This window comes from Poecilia mexicana, unplaced genomic scaffold, assembly GCF_051168715.1.
Source record: "Poecilia mexicana isolate PSO_F unplaced genomic scaffold, ASM5116871v1 scaffold_15, whole genome shotgun sequence".
NCBI lineage: Eukaryota > Metazoa > Chordata > Actinopteri > Cyprinodontiformes > Poeciliidae > Poecilia > Poecilia mexicana.
This window is the reverse complement of record NW_028263384.1, coordinates 11,331,296-11,349,473: the sequence shown is the minus strand read 5'-3', so window position 1 is coordinate 11,349,473 and position 18,178 is coordinate 11,331,296. Positions and strand designations below refer to the sequence as shown.

Sequence of the window (18,178 nt, the reverse complement as noted above, 5' to 3'; positions counted from 1 at the left end):
GAAATCAACAAAACAGAAGCGATTTTAGACAGGCTGTACTTTTTTTTTTTTTGATACGCTTTAAAGAGGAACGTTGGTTGTTTTGATGTCCATCATGGCAGAGCGGGCAGATTTCTGCTAAGAGTCAATACATAGTTCCCAACAGTCAGAACAGGAAGTGATCGGCGCCACTGTGTCTGTGGCTTGTTTATTGTTGTCATAGCAACTGCTTTCCAAGACGGTTGTCGGTTACAAAGTTCGCGGAGGTGGACGTTACATGAGAACTACGCACTTATTATGACTATTCTCGTAAAAAAAACAACAACAAAACTATATTCGCCACTGTGAAAAAGAAGAAGCAGTATTAGCAGATACAATTACAATAAACGCGCATCTCGCGCTATTGAAGACATTTGATGAGGTGAGAGCTAAAGTAGCTAAGCTAAACACAAGGCTGACGTACCTAAAGAATAGACCCCGCTTTGGCTACTCGGGCACAGGAAATACGGCGGCCTGCGGGATGTTTTTGTTCATATCCACCGACGTGAGTGCTCAGGGGATAACGCTTCACAAGTAAGATAAACATATTATTTTCTATGTCTACCAGCGAAATGCCAGCTAATATTAGCTATAGTGCTTGGTGTCATACCGAGGTTCAGCTCCGGCTATGAAGGCTAACCGAGATTTCGTAAATCTTAAAAAGTTTTAATTATTCCCTAACATTAATTTAGATTCTCTCACAATAGAGCGCTACCTTAGAAATAAAACAATATTATATTTATTATTCTAAATATATTACCATCGATATATTTACTTTGAATAATTATACAAATTATTCAATATTATCTTTGGTTTTCTATAATTGTATTTTTTGTGTGTGTGTGTGTGCGTGCGTGCATGTGTGTGTGTATACCGTAATTAAGTGTTTTTAACTGTAGGTCATGTCAAAAATAATTGTTTTCATTCTGAGCTCTGTTGTTTTGGGAAATTGTATATTTCAGGAGGCTGGGGATTAAAACGGGGATTTTAATAGTTAAATATTAAGTTTAGATTGACAATGGTATATTAAAACCATTAATTTAAGTAGCGTTTTTCATCATTCTATCAAGTTTAAAATTTTGAATCATACTTGACTTAAAAATATCTTAAAAGTACAATTAAATGTAACTTACAGACATTTGCTGCTGCTGTTGTAAAAAGTGACAAGAAATTTTGCCTGCTTGGAGAAGAGCTACAAAGAAATAATTTTGCTTTAATAATTGTACAAGTTTGCATAAATATAGAATAAAGAATGAGCCCAAAGAAATTATGCTACCGCTCCATATTTGATGGGTTGTAAACAACCCACTCGAACACATTTGTTCTGTACGGTGTGGAAATGTAAACAACAGACAGAACGTAATGTCTTCCAGCTTTTTCTGTGTAATTGAGAGATTGACACCAACAGCAGCACAGCGTCAGCAGCCCACATTGTTGATGGCTGGGAAGGAGACAAATGAGTCCATTTTTATGCTTCCCTGTAAACTGGTTATGAGTCTGTTGGGTTTTCACTTTTCTTGTATTTTAACTAAACAAACTGGTTTGTTTTTAAAAGAATTGTAGCTTTTCTCTTATGTCTCCGTCAGATGAGCAGCATTAGCAGCTTTTGGTGACATTATTATTAATAATAGATTGTTTTTTAATATGATGTAGGATTTAAAATGAACTGATGAAGGAAGAATGATTTTAACAGTTGGACAACTCTTTCCAATTGTTAAAATCACTAACTTTTAGCTCTTATAGCTTTATTTACTCTCTTTTTGGTGAAACAAGCAGCTTTATTTCCTGATCTTAATCTAAGAAAGTGCTTTTTTTTTTCTCACATTTCATCAATAATTATTCAATAAAACCTTTTTGCAACATCCGAGTATTAATTTTCCGTGGTTTGACGGTTCTTTACTACAGGAAATTGTGCACAGTTTTCAACTGCATTTCTACATGATAGCAGCGGATCGCAGAACTGAACTCCAGTGAATAGTTGGATACAGTTTGAGGCTGCCTGTCGTGACTTAACCTTTTTTATTTTTAGAGTGCACTGCATGTTTTGTCTGTGAACTTTGCATTTAAGTGGAACATGTAAAAATGAGCTCACTGTTTAGGGAAGTTGGCAACATTTCCAGGAAGTCACAACAACACCACCACCCCTGGCTGAATTTCTGCACTGTGGAACATTTAATAAAAAAATAAATAAAAAATAAAATAAAATAAAAAAAACTGCACATCACTCTGATCACCAGGTCACCATGGTAGTAGTACTATGTTGTGGGGGATACCACAGAGGTTGATGAGAAGTGAAATGGAGCTAAATGCAGGGCAGATGACCTGTTCACCCTCCGACAAGAGCTACAGTTTAATGGTTTAGATCAAAGTATGTTCCTGGAAGATAACTGTCAGAACCATATTTTGACAAAATAAGCAACATTTTCAGATCAAAAACCCTTTTTTGAATAAATGGACAAAAGAGCTCAACAACGGAGATAATTATTGTTTTTAATCTTGTCATTCAACCATCATATCGGTGCAAAGTGCTGTTATATCCAACATACACACAATAGTCTTTTCCATCGTCTCATCAGGTTGTGTTTTGAAGCAAAAAACGATCCCACAGCAAGCCAAGAGAAACGGCTTCGTCGTCCATCGCTGTTGTTTGCAGATGTCGCTTGTGCGTCAGATTTACGGGCTTACCACAAACGAGCAATTACAACAGCTAAAAACGTTTTAACGCATTAAAATCTGTGTAGTCAATTAATTGAAATTAATGCATTAGTCCCTGCTGTAGCTATTCTGTAGATTATTAAAAATAAAATGCAATAAAATTGTTTTAGGACCAAATATTGGCTATTTTGTTTATATTCTTGTGAAGTAAAAAGGGCTTCCTCTTATTTTGAAAATTTTACAAACCAGCATTTCCTAAAAGGTCTATGAGCAATATGGAATACTGTACTCACCCTCGATATTTTGGTTAAATTTATTTATTTTTGTGGTGAAATGATTAATGACTGAGTGAAATTGTTTGCTCTGCTGCTCGTCTTACGTTTACAGATAGATTCAATTACAATTAAACCCTAATTTTCCATGCCTTTTTAAAAATCCAGATCAGAATAAACTTGACCACAGGCCCTAAAGTTGCACAACCTCGAGGGCAACGCGTTGCCTCTGAGCAAGGCACCAGAAACTCTTGAGCTGATCCGAAGCTCCTCCAGCTGCCTGACTGTGGCTCGGCTCCTGCCGGGAGAGCGGAGTGAATGAAACATTGTTTTCAGGCAGTGAATGGTGAATGCTCTGCTTCTTTCACGCCACTTCATCTGAAGTGGCCGCAGCTTGCGGACTGTGAGTCTGCTGTGCGTTTCCCAGCCGAGCGCCGGTGTCGGGTCTCCCAAAACTCAGCCTAGAAAAACAAATTCCACGGTAACACACATGTTTTATTTGCTGTTTCGGCCGGCGGCCCAGCAGGGCTAATTTGCTTAGCTCGCCTGACACGGGTACGCAGCAAATTCAACACTATGCCGAGTCTATTTGGTCCTTTTCAGAATTGGTGTTAATTGAACTCTTTCAGAGTTATTTCAACAAGAAATTGAGTAATTTTAACACTTGAAATGTTTCTAACTATACTCAAACTATTGTTGAAATAACTCTGTAAGAATTAAATTAACACCAATTCTGAAAAGGACCAATTAGACCAGGCATAGTGTTGATTTAACTCTGCAGAATTTGTTGTGTAAGAGTTTAGCAAAGCCCGCATGTAAATCGCCGAACGCGCCCGGTGTCGACGCCTGCTCAGGCGAGTGGTTGAGAGGAGCCTCTTGAGTCAGAGGAGCTTCACGGCTGAGTTTTGGAGGCTAAATGCTAAGGAGGATTTTAAAGGGTCACACAGAGAGAGCATCCTCACACAGTCTTGCACAAGGACCTTATCTGGTCAGGGTGTCTTCTATTTCCGTCTCCAATCACATGCAAAACAGCTGTGAAGAACAGCCTGTATATTTAGCCGTATTGTGAGGGCGCCGGGGGGCTGCGGCTGGCTTAGCCCATTACTGCTGCACAATGGGGACTTTGACAAGAGACAGCAAGAGGAAGGAAAGATCCTCCGTGGAGGGACCAAAAATAGACTTCAGTGTGTGTTACACTGTGGTTTCTCAAGTGTGACTGAGCTACGATAGACAGAGAGGCTGCCGCGTAGTTTGGAGTATTTACATAAAGACGGACACTGAAACTTGATTGTTTGTGTCCGCTGATAATTAACTGCAGCCAGAACAGGAAAACGAAGCTGGCAGCTGGACTCCACTGTAGACTGCTATGGTCGTTTAAAGAGAGAAATCATTCACAATTACGCGTTCAACTCTTCATTTTTTAGATTTTGGGAATAAAGTCAGACTTCTTGGGGTATATATAAAGATCATGGAGTTGATTATAATAGTACAGCTGAAATAAAAGAAGTGTAGTGGCCGTTTGTAATCATAACTATCAATTTAGTTTTTATCCTTAGGCAGGATAAAAATCTCCAATACATTTTTGTATTTGAAATTATTGTGATTTCTTTGGTAATTTTTAGAACCTCCCGTTAATTTAATAGATTAAGAACACACCAACATGTTTTTTGTTGTTGTTGTTTGTTTGCCAAAGGTCTGTTGTGACGAAGGAAAGTTTTTTTTTAAATAAGTCTTTGATCACTTTTTGAACTTGTAAGGTCAGATTAAGCTAACTTTAGTTGGCATCCAAATTGTATTTTCTGTAGGCAATTGGGCAGAGTGACGTAGCAGCCAAAATATGACATATTTTGCCTCCGTAACGTCTTGTCCTGAAAAGCTTTAAACAGTATATAGCAGGGGTCCCCAAGCTACGGCCCACGGGCCGGATCCGGCCCGCCTCCACATTTGGTCCGGCCCCCTGAACAATACCAGAGAGCATTCAGATTTTTTTTCATTTATTGTATTTTCCGGTTTATATGTGGATTTTTCTTCAACCACCAGGGGGCTCTTTAGCAGGAAGTGTGTCCTTTAAACGGTAGGTGTTTTGTTTTGCATGGCACATTGCTGCCATCTGTTGGACTTTTAGGGAACTGCTTGACTTTTGTTATTTAATCAGTACGGTTGTTTGCTAGCGGTAGAGCAGATGAACACACGTTGTGAACGCCACATTCCAGGTTGAATTCTTCGAAGCGATGCCTGTAAGTAGCAACTTATACTTCAAAACGAGCCTTTATGTTAACATATGAGAAATTAATATATTATAGATACATTCCCTCAATGGAATATATACTAGTTAGTCCCAGTGACCGTTTCACTCATGGTTTTTGCCCATGTGCTTTCTGGGTAAAAATCAATCAAGAAACGCACCCCCCGTCAACAATTTCCGGCCCCCCACCAGAGAAGGGAAAAGTTATGTGGCCCTCACAGGAAAAAGTTTGGGGACCACTTGTATATAGTCATAAGAGAAGAGAAAGGAAAAGGATTTTGGAAAAACAATTATTTGATGCCTGGCTGAATTTGTAAGCTTCACCCTTTTTCAAAACGATAAAGAGACTTGAATGTCCAAAATGACAAAAATGTAAAACAAATTCCAGAAAAACACCTGAAAATTGCACATTGATTCGCATGTCATGACGTGGATCGAGCATGAACGTTGGTGGGGGAAAAAACTTCCCAGGAGGAACTTGACTTCTCATTATAGAAACAGGTTTCTTCACTGTTTTCTGTTGCACTGGCAGGCCACAGATGATGCTTTTCAACTTGATTCATCAGACATATTTTCTATTGAACTTGACCACGTGGCTAATCATGATTGCTATTATTATTGTTTTATGACCTGACCCTACAGGAAGGCCTTTTCCTTTTTATTTATTTTTGTTAATGAATAACCACATCAGTAGTTTTTATCTTCTCACCAAGCTTCTAGCTGAACAGCATCTTCTCCCTGAAGTCCTTTGACATTTCTTTCAGAAAGGAAGAAAATGAATCTGTGGATGTGCTCTTAATGCATATAATCAGTATCCTATACTGGATTTATTCAGTGTGATCACATAGCCAGTATTTGGACGTTACAATATTGACTTGGTTGTAATTCTTTTTTTTTTTTTCTTGCTTTAGTGCAATGTGATTTTTCTGGACTTTTGGGTTTAGATTTTATTTCCACACATTAAAATAAAACTATTAAATGGAGACTTTTCATTTCTTTATGAGGGCAAACATGAATCTAATGCTTATTTCTCTCACTGTGATGCGACTTTGTGATGTTATTGAAATACAGAAAACTACGTTCCACTGACAAGTTAAGTGAATTTTAACTGATCTGTTTATATTTGACCTGCTGGAAATAAGCCTTGGTGCTTATTTAAATCAAGTCAAAACAACTTTATTCATCCCAAAAGTGGACAATTCAGTTATTTATCTGCGTGCGGTGAATTCTTCTTTGTGTATTCGACAGGAATGAAGACAGAATTGAGAGGAGCGAACGGCAGACCTGCACCAAGATGGACAGTATTGAAGCTGCTGAAGAACAGTGAGTGCAGTCCGGCTCCGTCGTCGTACGTTTTTATTTGCGCCTCTGTTTTGTTTAGTTTTTTTTCTAACCTGCGGCCGCTTGTCCCTCCCACCGCAGACGTCCCAGTTTAGAAGAGTTGCTGTCGTGGGCACGGAGCTTCGAGATGATGCTGCGCTCGCTGGAGGGCCGAGAGATCTTCCGAGACTTCCTGCGCTCCGAGTACAGTGAGGACAACCTGCTTTTCTGGTTGGCCTGCGAAGAGTTGAAAAAGGAGACCAACCCCTCGGCGGTGGATGAGAAGGCCAGGGTTATATACGAAGATTACGTCTCTATATTGTCGCCCAAAGAGGTGGGCCGCCGTGTGTGTGTTTGTGTGTCTCGGTGAAGAACGCCGGAGATTGCCGGTGTAGATGAATAACCCCTGTCGTCTCCTTACTCCAGGTGAGTCTGGACTCTCGGGTCAGAGAAGGAATAAACCAGAGCTTGACGGAGCCTAGCAACACGATGTACGAGGAGGCCCAGCTCCAGATCTACACCCTGATGCACCGGGACTCCTTCCCCCGTTTCCTCAACTCCTCCGTTTACAGAGACCTCCTGGACAGCAGGAGGCGCACCTGCCTCGACACCTAAACCTCGCCACCGTTCGTCATTGCCAACGTACGCCAACGAGACTACTACTTAAAAACTTCAAATACTACTATGGTGCCAGAAGTCAGGTTTGGAAGAAAATAAGCAAAAGTCTCTCGCTCTGTTCTGACGGAAAAAAAAAACAATCTAAATAACATCCAAGATAGCTGGTCGAGTTATTATTTTGTTTGTTTGTTTTTTTATTTATATTTTTTAAACAATTTCTATCCAGTTGCTCACTGGAGCTAGGTCGGCCTTTGCTGGCTGGTTAATCGGTCGCTTTGAGACCATTATTGCTGGCCAGTGATTGTTTTCCTAGCAATTTGTGCTGTTTCGTTCGATTCGAGCGGCCGACTCCGCCCTTGTCAGCGGTCGGTTTGAACGGCCGACCCGATGCGTTTTGTTGAGCGTGGACAAGGACTTCTCAGGTGGCGAGGACACAGAGAAGGAGAGAGACGTAAAGGACAACCCACTGTTCCTTCCCGTACTGTAATAATCGAACCTCATTCTTTCTTTACCCTCACTTTATTGCTCTGTCCTTACTTGTCAGTTGTTGTCCCATCTCCCCGTTGTTTTTTTTTTTTTTTGTTTTATACCTCTTCACTGTAGAAACATGACGCCCAGTGGTTGGTTGGAGTGGGAGAATCTTTGCCTTTTTAACCAGTTGAAGCATCGGCTCTCTCTGCATGCAGCTCTCTCTCTCCCTCGCTCTCTCTCTCTTTCTATCACTCTCTCTCTGTCTTTACTGTAGCTTGACAATATAAGCCGCGGACTGCAACCTTTTCCGAGAGGTATTAAGGCTGGCTCTTACTGACTGTATACGCTCAGCGAAGGGGAAAAAAAAAAAAAAAAGGTACGTCAGTTTTACCAATACTGCAGTTTTTATGGAGATGTAAAAGCTGCTTTCTCAAGCCCTTCTTCTTGTCCGTCCATCCGTTTGTCCGAGCGTTTTCCTTCATTTAATCGGGAGAAGTAAGGGCTAGAATTGTGGTTGGGCAGCTATACTTCTAACATTATATAACTCACGAACTTCTCTCCGCTGAGAAAAGAAAAAAAAATCACAATGCCTTTACGCGTAAAGGAAGGCGGCAGAAGCGCTGCCGCAGATTTGCTGTGAAGCAACCACAGTTTGTCCAACAATCCCTACCTCCCATACCTTTTTTTTTTTTTTTTTTTTTTTAATCCCTCCCTCTTTCTCTCGCCTGCTCAAAGAACTCCCTACAGCTTGAGAAGCACAGGTGCCAAGTGTGGGCCAAAACCGCAAATAGTGAAAACAGAGAGGCACTTACATTGTCTAGATGAGCAGAGAATCATGGGTAGGAAAACGGTAGCAATTTCCTTCGGTGCAGGCGTAAACCCGTGAGCTTGTTTTTTTTTAACCCCGGCCTTTGACTGAAAGGCGGCTTCAGCTTTAGACCTTGAGGTGTTGGATTTTTAGAGGATTGCTCTACTGGGTGCCAAATGGGACTTCAAAGATCCTGGGAAGAGGTTTTTGATTTAATATTATTATTATTTTTTTAATGGGTCTGGATTTTTTCCGAGGGCTGGTTTAATTATGCTGAAACGCTACAATCCCAGGCTAGCAAAGAAATCTGTGTAGCCTTGCTCCACACAAGCCTTTTTCACCTTAAACCAACACGGTTTAAGCATGCTGTAGACGAGCAGGTGATAGGATGCTTGTGCTAATCTTCCCTCCCACTGCCAGCCCTCACACACTCTGGTCTGTTTTTCTAACCTGACTTGAACAGCATGCACTTATAAATGTGTGTGAGTGTGTGTGCGTGTGCGTGGATGAGATACAATAAAACACCGAACAGGAATAGGAAAGTTAAGTTGCCAAATGTCCTGTTAACATGTTTAACATACAACGGACACTGTTTTGTTTTGTTTTTTTAAATGATGTGAACATTTAAGCAGAAACTTTGTTGTTACCTGTGGATCTGCAGTAGAAAGTGCATGAGTGCAGCGTATAATATGCAGTTTTATTACAACGAGCGTCTGTGTCCATTGATTCGATGGACATACGGAACCAGATAGTCCGGTCGGGAGAGTGGTAATTGTATCGGTGGAACCGCTCTCACACAGAGGCGTCCATGTTGACACCTGTTCTAACTACCTGATGTTCTCGTGCCAATCTGGGTCTGCAGTAAAGAGACATTTGGTTCTGATTAGTGAGGGTGAGGCATGGGCCGGTACATTGATCGCGCTTTGACAGTATTAACACAAAAAAATTTAACGCAAGGGCGTCCGTTGGCGACCGATTGCTTTAGTTTATTTCCGCTGCCGTGAAAACAACAAGACGAAGGCCGGGTGGTTTTTAGGAAAAGCTGACGTTGCAGTTTTATTGTTGAACGTTGCAATTATTACATCTAATATATGTCATCATTTCTTTTCCGTCACCACAAAGTCCCCGACGCTCTTCCTGAACTTGATGCTGTAAGGTCTTCATCAGTTGTGGACAAAAGAAGTCTGTGAAAGTCAATCTGAGTGAACAAAGACATCACTAGAACGGAGCGATTCTGTGCATGAAGAGTGAAGCACTTAGTCTGATCCAGTCACTCTTTGACCTCCTGATCATGATTATGATTTAATATGTCGTGCAGCTTCAGGTTTGCAGTAAACTTTTGATTGCTGCAATTATAAAAATGTCCTAACATTTATTTATTTTGATACATCAGCAGACCTGCTAAATTTAGTAGCATTTTTCAACTGCTTATTTTAGCAGAATATGGCACAGTTTGTTTGTTAATGAGGCTATCTACCTGTGTAATAACAATTTGCCTCCTAACATCCAAATTTGTATGGCAAGGGAAATACATAAGACGTCTAGCTTTCTGTGCTCAGCAACAGGTGGGAGAGGGACAGTACTCTATGTTACATGCAGCCAGAGAAAGCTCCAGTAAAGCCAACATCTCTTCTGGTCCGGGTCAGCATCGTTGACCTCTTTGGGTTACCTTAACCCCAAAGACCGGCCCATGCCTCAGGAGGGAAGATTCTGAACCTCGTTGTTTTTCTAGTCCACATGAATTACACAGAACACTTTCTAGACTTTCGTCGATTCGGATGAAACTAATTTCCACCAGATTGTGACTGATGTTGCTTGATTGCTCGAGTGAAGAGCTGTGCACTTGCATGCACCCCGTTGATCATCGAAGGCAAATGAAAATCTGACGGTGAAGGACAGGTTTCACGTACGAAACTTGTTTCCGTAGAAAAATGTCAAAACTTGCGGTAGCTTTTCGTTTCGGCCACTTTTTTCAAATAAAATGGCCTCCTTGCTGGCAAATCCCTCGTCTGCGCAAGTACACTTGTATATTGTCTATATATTAACCAACACAAGAATGTCTCACCAGGAACCAGATAATGAAATTATGGTGCAATCAAACCGAGTTTACATTCATAAACAACGAGGTGGGGGTGACCTTTTTAAACGCGCAGAGGGGCGGGGGGGAGGGCTTCACAGCCAGGCGGTTTGAAAATTGATGGTGTTTCACAACAAGGACGCAAGAAAGCAGAAACCTCAGCTTCTGCTGCTGCCGTCCTCTAACTTATTCCAACTTTTCCACAGCGGGAGAAGCGTACGTGGTTGTTTGAATTTTATTTTTAATGCCTGCATTGCAATGGTGGATTTTTACAAGCAATGATCATGATGTGAAGTGAGTTCAGAATTTTATTTTTATTTTTTTCTGTCTTTAAATTTCCAATGGATTCCATGTGAGATAGAGACATGGCTTTGGTTTCATAGACGAGAAATAATAATAATAATGATGATGATGATTTAAAAAAATAAATGAATTAAAAAGACAAAAAGGTTGAGAGCTGAAGTGTGCTGACGGGGATGGGAGGTCTGCAAAGCTTTGGCCTTTACTGACGGTTTCTTTTTTTTCCTTTTATATTTAAGAAAAGGCAAACATTTATATAGGTGTTTCACTACCTCTCATGTTTGTTAATTTATTTCACATCTAGTTGTCAATGTACAAGTTGTTTTTTTTTGTTGTTTTTTTTAGATCTACTTGAAGCCTAACACTGTAAACGACAAAAAAAAAAAAAAAAAAAAAAAGTGCACAGGAAACGACTCTATGTAAATGACCAGAGAGGTAAAAGAGAAGCGTGGGCCTAGTCGACATGCTAATTCTGAATATTATTTTTGTTTATGTGTATGTTTGTTTTGAATTGTGTTGAGCTGAACTAGATTTTGCATCTCTATTAAGAATTCAGGAATCCACTGTTTAAGGGCTAATCCCATTTTTGCCTATGCAAATCTGTTACTGTGGGTGAGCTCAGAGAGGGCGCGCCGGCGCTCCTCTCACCTGTGTTAGACGGACCATGGTTTACATTGCCCTTTGCTGGTTTTCTTCAATCCTGTTCAGCAAAAATGTACTCTTATAAACAAGTAATATAGACAGAAGAGAGTATATGCCTTTATGATGATTTAAAAAAAAAAAAAGAAACCTTATTTAAAAGGACTTTTAACGTATTTTCTTGACGTCGAGCGGCCGAGCGCTGAGGTTTTGGTGCGACGCAGCAGTTGGTAGTCGACTTTCGGGAAGGCTCAGGCTGCGACTTTAGTAGCTGAAGCTGTGCAAGATTGCCTGACTGAAAACGTATTTATGTGAGGAGCAACTTCACCATCACCTTCACCAACACACTGACACCCAGTCTGGGAGGTCAGACATGTATTTGGGTCTTCTAGGACTTGTTATTGTCACGTTCATGTAACATTTTGTCGTTTTCTTTTTGTTTGTTTTTTTAAGTAAGACCATGTGACTCTTTGTGGCCAATCTGTCCCTCCTCCATTTTGTGTACTCGCGTTGCCATTCTGTCCCTATTTACTTCCATTCTGTATCCCACACACTTAAACTGGTATATATTTTTATAGTAATTATTTTAATATGACAATAATCATGAAAATACTCAAGCCACTTTTAGAACGAAACTGAATTGAATATTAGGTTTTTTAGATTTTATATTTTATATTACACCCTATTTTCAGTGATTGGGGTTCTGATATTGCAGTTCCCTCATGAAATGTGACTCTTAATCAAACCAAAATAACTCTGGAAAGTATAGTATAATATTACAATATAATAATAATAAAAATAATAACAGACCTCTACAGGAGATCTTTCCTGCCAACAGTCATCACTATCTACCATAACTCTTTGAAGAATTTGAGTTGCAACAACGTTTGATTTCCCTTTAGGATCAATAAAGTATTTTTGAAATTTGAATTTGAATTATCCTGTTGCCAAGTCCTTTATGCAGAAAGTAGCTACTGACTGCCCTAAAAGTTGCTACAAGCTGCTAAATGTTGTTGATGCCTAATTTGCATAATTGGCTATGTGGCCATGGATGATGAAAAATGGCTCAAAATATAGAAAAAGGACCTTCAAAATGTTTAGGATTCCAAATTCTTCTATGGAGTTTCATTGGGAGACATCTTTGTTTTATATCCAAGGCAACCCAACTGGTCGATGCAAAATGGCAACTGGACAAAATGACCCCAACACCAAAATCATATGGTCAATATTGACATTTTAAGGAATAATTTAGGAGTGATCCTTTTACAAAAGCAGCACTTTACTAAAGTCACCTTATCTGCAAATTAATGAATTGGTTCTAATTGGAAATTTACCAATATTCCTAGGAACGAGGCTTGTTTAAGTTACCTGGTCTCACTTTGAAGGGCTGACCTGAAACAAGTCTGAGAAGTGATGCAGAAATGGATATGAGCACTGTCCATAAGTCACATAAACTAAATATATAATAAAAAAAAACCCTCCACTTTCCATCTAATTTTAGTTTGTTTTTTAATAAACTTTTTCTTTTTTTACCTTCTTGGTGTCTGCCAGCACACACTGCACATTTGTTGTGACTTTGTAACCAAACCAGAGCAGCACAGTGTCATCAGCAAACCAGTGCCAACTTCCTTCTTCTTCTTCTTCTTCTTCTTCTCGTAGCCACATCCACTTAGACTATCACTGTGTTAATACAGTAGCGTTGATATGGAGCGGATTCAGGTTATTTTTACTTCCTTTTTCGTTTTAAACCAGTCTCAATCACCTTGTATCAAGTTAGCACCTAATGTCGCTTTTATTTATTTACTATATTTATTTGAATTTGAAGGTTGGGAGTTGAGTTTTCGCTTGACCTCCAACCAAAACAAAAAATACAACAAAACAAAACAAAAAAAAAAAATTAATTTCTTTTTTCCTAACTGTGCATACCCGTGGCTAACGAAGGACAAGCTTGTTGACTGACGGCGGTTTGGGTTTTCCCTCAGTCGGGTAGAGTGCCTCTTTATGCTTTACAACAGACCTCAAGACCTCATTCTGTCTCACTTCTGGGTCTGTCTCACTTTCTGTGTGTCGGGTCCTCACTTTTATACATTTTTTTTGCCATGTCTTAAAAGTATCGTGTCACACATGACATCACTGAAAGCAGTCGAGGCGGAAACGGCCCCATTTAACAGCAAAAAAAAAAAAAAAACGACGACGCTGATGCTGTGCTCCTCGTACATGAGTTCCCGCTCCCTCATCCGGTCTTTTCGGTGCCTCTTCCTGAGGCGTTTGTGTTTCTCTAAGGAAGAGATCACGTCTGTGCAGGTGCTCCTTGAAGTTGGCTAGGAACAGTTTAAGGCAATCACTTTTCTCTTTATTGATTTAGATGCCTAAACTTCTTGGTTCTTGTCATGCCTTTGTAGATAGACCGCAGCTGTCGAGGAACAAGCTGCGAACGAGAACGTTGAAAAAGACGTGTCACTTTAGACTATTTTAAAAGTGACACTTTTTTCTATTCAGCATGCTTTGTGCTAAATAAATGAAATAATTCAGTTATTTGCTATAAACGATACTGTATGAGTATGTATTCCAGTACTGCAGTATGCAGACATTTCAAAATATGAGAAACTCTTTTAAGAGGTTCATATTTTTCTTCTAGTATGTTTGACTAATAGAGACAGCTATGGGTACTTGATTATAGTTTCGAGTGTTTCATGAATTGCCAGAATGACGTGATGACCCTCTCTGGTTTTTTTTTTTTTTTTTTTTTTTTTTTTTTTAAACGACCTACAGACGTCGCCTGTTGTCACATGCATGATTCAAAGAGCTTTTCCGAGACGGGAACATTTGATCAAGATTTCTGTCTCGCCCGAATTCCCTGGGGGGGGAGGGGGGGGGGAGACCGATTGTTTTATTTATGCAAATGAAGACATTTTGGATCTTTGTGGTCGTTTACAGTTGTGTTCAAAATAATAGTTTGTTGAAGAAAAATGAGTAGGTCTCAAAATGTTTGTAATACATTTTATTTTCATACATGCACTGCACCTGCGATTTGAAATCCGAACAAAACTTGTTCTTACTCTAGGAATCGTATAGATAGACTTTTTGAGGATTTAACTTTCCTTTGACTAACTGAACTAATGTGACGTTCTGGAACAACTATTTCTGGAATTGCTCCACATCTGTGTTGAATGAAGTCGACCAACTTGAGATGATTGGACTACATTCCACTACTCCAAGGCCTTTGTCTTTTTTTTTAGGTTTTGAATTACAAACAGCATGTTATCTTACTGTTAGATTACTTTGAGTCTGTAGATTGGGATGAACACACCATAAAGTTGATCTTTCTGGTCTGGAACTAAGACACAGTCTGCTTGCTGGTGTATTTGTGCTCATTGTCCTTTTGAAACACCAGTTTTAAGGGCATTCCCTACAACACAATGTAATTTTAGTTATCCTTTAACTGATCCATTATCCCTTGTGTTAGATAAATTATACCCAACATTACAGAACAACAAACATCCACGTAACGAGCCCCCGATCTTACTCCCATCTGTCCAGACCAGTCAATGTGCTCTCGGTCAAAATGTAACATCGTCACCTTCTTCTAGGCTTCTTCCAACTGCTGCAGCACTCGAAATCATTTTAGCTGGAGAAGCTATCATTTTCCGCTGTTCTTTATCCATTTTTGTACCTTCTCTGTTTACTTCATCAATTTCAGGAACAACCCATTTAACGAATTCACCAACTGTCCTCATCGATTGAACGCCACACTGACACTACTTTGAACACACCCTTTGAAGTAGAGGTTTAATTACATAGCTAGCAGCAGGCGTGTTATGGGATTGAGCTGGTTAGCAGTGTTGGCCAGCTATTGTTTTGAACACAGCTGTATATTTTAAATATATAAAAGCGGAGTCGGTGGACTCACTGACATTTGATAGATTTTCAGAAGTAAAATTTATAGATAAAAAAAAGGAAAAAAAAGACAGTAGTCTCTATAGACACACATATTTGAGTCATGCTGATAACATCTCAAAGCACTGTGCTCCTACTATTCAGGGTTTGTGTTGCTCCAGAATTTGATTGCTGTTCATCATGATTTTGAGATGTACAGTACACCGGGGGCAAAACTGAAAATCTGCTTGGAACTGTAGCATTGAACAGACTCATTTACCCTCATCGTGCAGCAACATAACGCTGTGCTACAAAAGCTAAGTGTTCAAAACACTTAGCTTTACATGACTTATACATTCTTCTAAATTAGGTTAGTATTGGCAAACCCATGCATGATAGTGCAGTTTGGATATTATTTGCACTCCAGTGTTTGTAGACATCCGAATTAAAAACAAACAAAAAAAAAACATTTACTGTTAAAGTTGTTGTAAAAGAAACAGTTGTGGAAATGTAACAGAGTGGAGTCAGAGAAGCAAATCAAGTCAGATTTCTGCTCTACATGGAAAGTGAAGCTAGTAACGGGTTGCTAGCCTCAAAACTAGCAAGCTAAAGCTAGTCTCCTTAAACGTCTGTACTCGCTCTGTAAGCCAATTTTTATTTGTTCTGTTTCGTTTGGATCAGAATTAGCTATCCAAAAAGTAATTTTATGATTTGTGGCTGGAAAATTATTCAACTTTGTCCCATGGCAGATAAAAGGTTAGCTGAGCTAACTAGCTGCTAGCTTGGCCTTCATTTGACTTGGAGCTTAAATGAGCACTTTTGCAAAAATGTTATTCAAAAAATATAGAAAAGTTGCTGAGTAATGTAAAAGTTGCGAAAGAGAACGGGTTGTAAAATCCAAGTTGGGATTTTTGTGGGCAGTACAACTGTCCAGCAAAGTACAGGGTCAGCGCTTCTCGGTGGATATAATGTGCCATATTTATAACGTGTCTTTGGATATAGTGTAAAGAGGTCAAAAGAAATTGTTGGAATGTTTAATCACAAGTTCTGTTGCACTAAAATAATCCTGTTACACGACCTACTTACGTTGGCTGTCACGGATTTGTTTGGTTTCTCTGAACCGTCCCTCCACCAACCTCTGTAAACCGGTGATGGACATTTTGCAACACGCCTCATGCAGGTGGCAAGTGATCACACCGTTTCCAACAAAACAAACAACAACAAAAAGAAAACTGTAAGAAGATGCTGTACACCATTTCTGATTTCTTTGTGTGCTGGACCAGTCACATTTTATCTCAAAAGACACAAAAGTTGTTCTTTGAACCTTACATGAGTTATTGTCACATTAGCAGCTTGCCCATGTTGTGGTACATTTTACTCTGTGTCTGTCTCTGTTTACATGATGACATCTTGCATTAAGAGAGAACTACAGTCTATGGTTACTGCCCTTGAATATCTGTAATTTGAATAGTGCTGCTAGAGAGAGAAATCTAAATGTAACAACTTACAATAAAGAGTTTATTAATAGATTTTTGCCAAATGTGATTGGGTTGTTTTTTTTATGGGTGATACTGGAAATGTATGTCATATATTTATCTCATTTTATTTTATTTTTTACTTTTGTGTGTAACCCTGTGATGTTTTGAAAACTCCCTGCAGACTATTTTTGCTACATTTAAATGTTTTTAGAGTGTCATCCAAATGAGAACATCAAACAAAGACGATACAATTTTTTATTTTTTTTTTAAATATGAAAGCAATTCAAACCAACCTGGTCGTGTTGATGGCAAACTTCGCTGTGAAGGAATTTTTTCCTCCCTTCTCCTCTTTGCAGAGTTGTTTTACCTCGGCCACATTGGAGACGTTAGAACGACCTTTTTAAGATCGCGCCACAGCATTCCCAATTAGGTTCAAGTCCATACATTGACTAGGCCACTCCAGATTACGTTTCAGATCATGACCTCAGCTTATCTGAGGTTAAAGTCTGGAACTGATGCAGGATTCTCTGGTGAACAAACCAAAAGTCATGGTTTGTTGCCTGACTTCTGAACTGCTTGAAATACGAGAGGAAAAAAACCCATAAAAATCTGCTGCACTCTATTAAAAAAAAAACAACAAAAAATGTATTAATACTATTGGATCATTTGGCAGGACGTTCAAATCAAAATAGAAATGGTTCATTTCATGCAAAATCTTCTTCTTCCTTGGCCGTCTCAGTCTCCAGACCCTAAAACCTGCAGTGGAGGCAAAGGAGAGGAACTAGCATTAGCGACCTATGTAGCTGCAATTAAACATGAATTGATTTTAAGGCTCTTATTCACAGGGATTGTCAAGAAATATCCCCAGCACTGTATATATTTCTACAATACAGTAGAAGTAAAGGAACAATACAGAAGAGGAAACTCTTCCAACTTGGAACACTGTTAAGTACAGGACCCTGAAAACAAACATCGCACCTCATCTATGGTGCAGTCTTCCTCAACATTACTGTTATGTAAACTTTTTCATAATATTAATATTGATATATGCGAACAAATGTCAAGTGTAATCCTCAGTCATTTGAAAGCTTTTCATTCCCCCCCCCCTTCAGGCTGTATTAGATATACTGCAGTCCATCAACAAGTCCCAGGGGATTAGAAGTGATAATGGATGCTGGAACATGGCATGCTGCTACATAGCGGGCTATTATCCGACAGGCTTAAAAAATAAATAAATAAAAAATAAACCCGCAGGAATTATTCTAGAAGACAACTCACAATCCACTAACATTATATCCTTTGAGTTGCATAAATTGAATTGTTTAAGCCTTAAATACAACATTAGGCAATGTGAAGCTTCATTTTTAGTGCATTAATGATCATTATGAAAAAAAAAACTGG

General features: G+C 39.3%; 1 protein-coding gene across 2 annotated transcripts in view; it reads left to right on the top strand.

The window, feature by feature from the left end:
* The window catches only part of rgs17 (regulator of G protein signaling 17), a 28,729-nt gene extending 11,899 nt beyond the window's left edge, over positions 1-16,830 (top strand). For both annotated transcript variants that reach the window (XM_015007493.2, XM_088013071.1), the window contains 3 exons: positions 6,439-6,513; positions 6,613-6,844; positions 6,937-16,830. In XM_015007493.2, coding sequence (XP_014862979.2) covers positions 6,439-6,513; positions 6,613-6,844; positions 6,937-7,125 — 496 coding nt within the window. In that variant the 3' untranslated portion in view covers positions 7,126-16,830. The remainder of the gene's footprint in view (positions 1-6,438; positions 6,514-6,612; positions 6,845-6,936) is intronic.
* The last annotated feature ends 1,348 nt before the right edge of the window (positions 16,831-18,178 follow it).